This window comes from Aplysia californica, unplaced genomic scaffold (assembly GCF_000002075.1).
Source record: "Aplysia californica isolate F4 #8 unplaced genomic scaffold, AplCal3.0 scaffold00119, whole genome shotgun sequence".
NCBI lineage: Eukaryota > Metazoa > Mollusca > Gastropoda > Aplysiida > Aplysiidae > Aplysia > Aplysia californica.
In genome coordinates, this window is record NW_004797389.1 from 830153 (window position 1) to 834915 (window position 4763).

At 41.8% G+C, this 4763-nt stretch overlaps 1 protein-coding gene across 1 annotated transcript in view; it reads right to left on the bottom strand.

The window, feature by feature from the left end:
• Positions 1-1328: 1328 nt before the first annotated feature.
• LOC101854709 (QRFP-like peptide receptor) overlaps positions 1329-4763 on the bottom strand; it is a 152405-nt gene continuing 148970 nt past the window's right edge. The window contains exons 7-8 of the mRNA XM_005096018.3: positions 4256-4379; positions 1329-2421 (exon numbers count right to left, since the gene is read on the bottom strand). Of these exons, the coding sequence (XP_005096075.2) occupies positions 2032-2421; positions 4256-4379 (514 nt within the window). The 3' untranslated portion in view covers positions 1329-2031. The remainder of the gene's footprint in view (positions 2422-4255; positions 4380-4763) is intronic.

Sequence of the window (4763 nt, forward strand, 5' to 3'; positions counted from 1 at the left end):
TTGTGTGTGTGTGTGTGTGTGTGTGTGTGTGTGTGTGTGCGTTTGTGTGTGTGTAGGCAGAATCTCGCCTGCGTTTCATCGATGAAAATTGGTACAACCACAGTGAACACTTATTACCCCTCCAAGCATGAGTAGAAAATGAATTCTTTACAATTAGAAACAAAGAAAAAGATTCGGACTAGTCTTTGAGCATAATACGTGTAATACATGCCTTATGAAGGCCGCAGATTCCTGGACCCGAGAGTAGCAATGCAATTAAGATCTGAGACGTTCTTCGTACTTAAAGTTGGTTTTGGTGTCAGGTCAAGATATCATTATCATAAAACCCTTATCTTAAGCAGATCCGAGCATGAATGTCGGGAACATTCAAGGGGTCCGTCAAGAGTCCCCTGTGTTTGGTGAGAATGTTGACAGCTCTCTTTTGTGCCAGCACCTACAACTTTACTGATGAAGGGATTGATACGGAGCGTAAGGTACTGCTTTTGTAGCAAACGACACGGTTGGTTGTGTCCTATTACGTCAGTTTTGGTGTGTTCACTTCCAGGGCATTACATGTCGTATCATGTGAGGTAAACACTAGATCTGGGCGGCTACGTTCCCGATTATTAAAAGCTGAGAATCGTATGACTCGACTCCGAACCCGATTACTTAATTACTTTCTAATAATGTGATTTCTTCTGGTGGTGACCTGGTTGGCTCTGAACATCTTTAGGGTTTATGATAACCTTGATTTCAGAACGCTACGAAGCATCAACAAATGTTTTTCAAAAATAAATTCTAAAAAAGAAAAAAAAAATGTTAATGATCAAAGTTACTGGTAACCGTTGGTTTGTGTAAAAAGGAGTCGGAACTCTTCTTCCGCAGCATAAATGGTAGGAAATCGGTTCCGGAATCGTTTCTTCGCCCAGCTTCAGTAAACACGGCCTGGGAGGCTTTTCTTCCCTGACTCAATGTTTCCTAGCACGGCTGCCGTTTTGCAGTTGGTTCAATGGAGATCTCCAGCTCCTGACACAATTGTCCATTAATCGTCCTTGAAGACACATCATGGCTTCTTAACTATATTCCCAGATGATAGTGTGTATTGCGTCAAACAATATATTCCGTAATTTCCAACAGAAGTCACGTGGGTACAGGCACGCAGCTTGCCCTATCTACCAACTCCTTAAATAAATTATATCCCAATCTCCTCCGACTTTCAAGCTAAGGACATCCGAAATATGTGCCTCTGTGTGTTCTAGAGTCATCTTGGGTAATAATGTTGGTTGTAACAGTTTGCTGTTAAACTGGATGCGATAAATAAATAAATGTTATTTATAATTTTCTTTTTCTTTGGAAATTATAATGCCCTTCTTATTCAGTCACTGCTTTTAGAGTTGTTTCCACTTTTAGCTCCGCTATTCCAATTCAACAAAAGGCTAACTAGTCATGGGACACGTTATTCGAGAATCCCCATTATTTAGTCTCATAATCTTGGAGTCAGGCTGCCTGTCATTGCTAAACCACTCAGTGAAAGATTATGTCCTGCTGTGTATCACAAAATAGTGGAATACGTTATGATATCCGAAAATTGAGGAACTTGTGGGATACATGCGGACGCTTTGTTCTTGCCAACCCGACTACATTCCTTTGCGTGAACAACCTTTAGATCATCCAAAGTGAGAGCGTGGATTGAATGAAACAGAAGAGAGCTTCAAAATCGCACAGTTATGTGGAGAATCCCACAAGAGGCACACAAAGAACCCATACAATGAGAACAGAAACAGTTTCAGTTTTCCTAATAATGATCCTGAAATAGAACAGGCCCGATGTTGCTACTAAACCATGTCTTTGAAAGAGATAGCACGCTATCTCGTCTCTTGACGGCACGCCTGTATGTTGTATGCTGATGCGGTACTCAATTCACACAAACGTGAATGGTAAGAAAAAAGCCCCAGAAGCTTGCACCCGTCTCCTTAAAGGATAAAATGTATGACAAAATGCACATCATTTTGTTTAACAGTAGAGTGGAATGACGTCTATACGATTCTCAGGTCAGACGCTACTTTTGGAGCAGTTGCCACATCCTGTGACGTCCATAGAAGTCAACTCGAGTTCCGCTAAGTCTCGGAGGTTCGTCGACCGACTCTGCCAGGAGGCCTGGCGATGCAGCATGGCACGTGACCTTGTGTGACGTGGCAACTTCCAGCACGTGCACAGGGCGTGGTAGAATGTGTTCCGGAAGTGACGTGACATGAACCCGTAGATGATTGGGTTGATGCAGGAGTTGGCGTAGGCCATCAGATAGAATGCTTGTCGCATTGGCTTCAGGTAGCCGTAATTGAGATGATGCAGGTACCCAAAGGCTGTCAGGGTGTTACTGATGAGGATAGGAGCCCAACAGATGACGAAGACGAGGATGACCGCTACTAGCATTTTGATGACCTGTGGGTGATGAAGAGAAAGGGAGATAGATGGAGTAAGGCTATTGCATGGGATGTTCAAGAAGCACAAATCAAATAAGGTAATCATATTATGTGGCTTGTTTGATGCATTCATTGTTAATTAGTGAGGCTACATGTTTGTCTGTCGCTGGCAAGTTTAATTCTAAAGAAACTTCTACGGAAAAAAGAAAGAAATAAAGAAAGAAAGAGAGAAAGGGAGAGAGAGAGAGACAGAGAGACAGAGAGACAGAGAGACAGAGAGACAGAGAGACAGAGAGACAGAGACAGAGAGACAGAGACAGAGAGACAGAGAGACAGAGAAAGAGAGAGGAAGAGAGAGGAAGAGAGAGGACGAGATAGAGAAATTGGGGAGGGGGTGGAGTGAGAGAGGTAGGAGGGATACAGACAGAGTCAAAAAGAGACAAAAAGTCAGCAAGAAGTAGCTAAAATTAGAAAAATAATTATCATCAGTTGGAACGCCTTCCTGAGAGCAACACAACTAGACCAAAAATATACCAGCAAGTTTAGAAGTTAAGATAAAATATCACATAAACAGTTCAGAAGTTAAGAAAAATAGAGCCAAAAAAATCAGAAGTTGAGAAAATGTGTACGCTATCTGCATTTGAGAAGAAAAGAAAACAGAAAAACGACAACTGCAGAAAGAGACGAAATAAACCACAGACACACAAACACGCATGATGACGAGATAACAGCTATTTTCTAAGGGAAGCAACCGAAGGGAAGCCAACTAACACATTTGTCACAAGATTGCTTGCCCCTGACATTTCAGACTTTTCGTCCGAGAGAAAGGTTGAAACGGCACTACAGGTTCAAAAAGCGCGTGAAGTCCTTGATAAGAATGGCTTGGTCTTAATACTCTCCTTGGTGGCATTTGCGTTTGTTGGATCCAGAGGGAACGTGTCTACCTAATGTTTCATGGGGCAAGGTTGTCCCTTATGCGGACTGCACTCCTATTCATTTCAACTCTCTTTACGTACGTTGAGATTGTCGTACATAACTTATTGTCAGATGCGTTGTGACTTTTGGTCTAAAGCATGGTCAACTCACAAAAGCTGCTACACATAAGGACAATTCCTTTTAGTTAGGAGAGATTGCATTCTTGATCTCAAGAGGTGATATTGGAAAATCACAATGTAAACATCGATTAAACATCTGTTTCTCTCTCCTTCTCTCTCTCTCTCTCCCTCTCTCTCTCTCTCTCTCTCTCTCTCTCTCTCTCTCTCTCTCTCTCTCTCTTTCTCTCTCTCTCTTTCTCTCCTTCTCTTCCTCCCTTACACACACAAACACAAACACATACTAACACACACACAAACACACTCTCAAACACACACACACATGCACACACACACACACACACACACATGTACACGCAAATTCACGCCTTACTCACAGCTACATGTAATAAGAACCTAGTTTTTAAACTGTCAATATTAACCCTTAAACCCTACCTACATTTCCAACAAGAACAGACAGATATAGAAATTCATTCGTACCAACTGCAGTGAGTTTACTGAACATACAGTCATACAAATGAAACACAGATAGAGGGAGAGAGAGAGAGAGAGAGAGAGAGAGAGAGAGAGAGAGAGAGAGAGAGAGAGAGAGAGAGAAAGAGATAGAGAGAGAGAGAATGCTTTACGGAGCGGGTTTTCCCAGCACATGAGACATATATTTACTTAATATGTCCTGTCTCGTTGTGCGTATGCATGAGTGGTGCACCTAACCTTTATAACGTCTACTGCCATTGCTAACGACAAGACACATTTTTCCCTGAGAGACGAATAAAGATTGTCATTGCCGTTGTCATTGTCTACCTGCTTCTTTGTTTTGTCCTCATCCCCGTCACTGTTACTTGTCCGAATAACGGGCGATCTCTCACTGTTTCTTGCTGGGGACAGGCTGGCGATGCTCTGATGGCCAGGACTGGAACCTCCACTTCTTCAAAGAAAAGGAAGAGAAACACGTTTATTATGGAAAGGGGAGTAAAGGTGAAACAAAGATCCAATACATACTAACTTTTGTGTGTTTGTGCTGGTGAGTAGGCTGAATATTTGAGGCAAAGTCTCTAATAGTAATGTGTTAATTGTTGTTGCTGTTGTTGTTGTTGTTATTGTTATTGTTATTTTTGTTGTCGTTGTTGTTGTTGTTGTCGTTGTTGTTGTTTGGCAGTGTCTATTTTGTTTGATTATTACCCATTTTATACGATAACAAGAAGATACGAATTACCACAGAAAGAATATGTTTGGAAGAAGAAAAAATAAGGCAATGTGACATTGGTTTTGCGAAAGCAATTATTTCAGCACAACTGCTAACCTCCTTCCG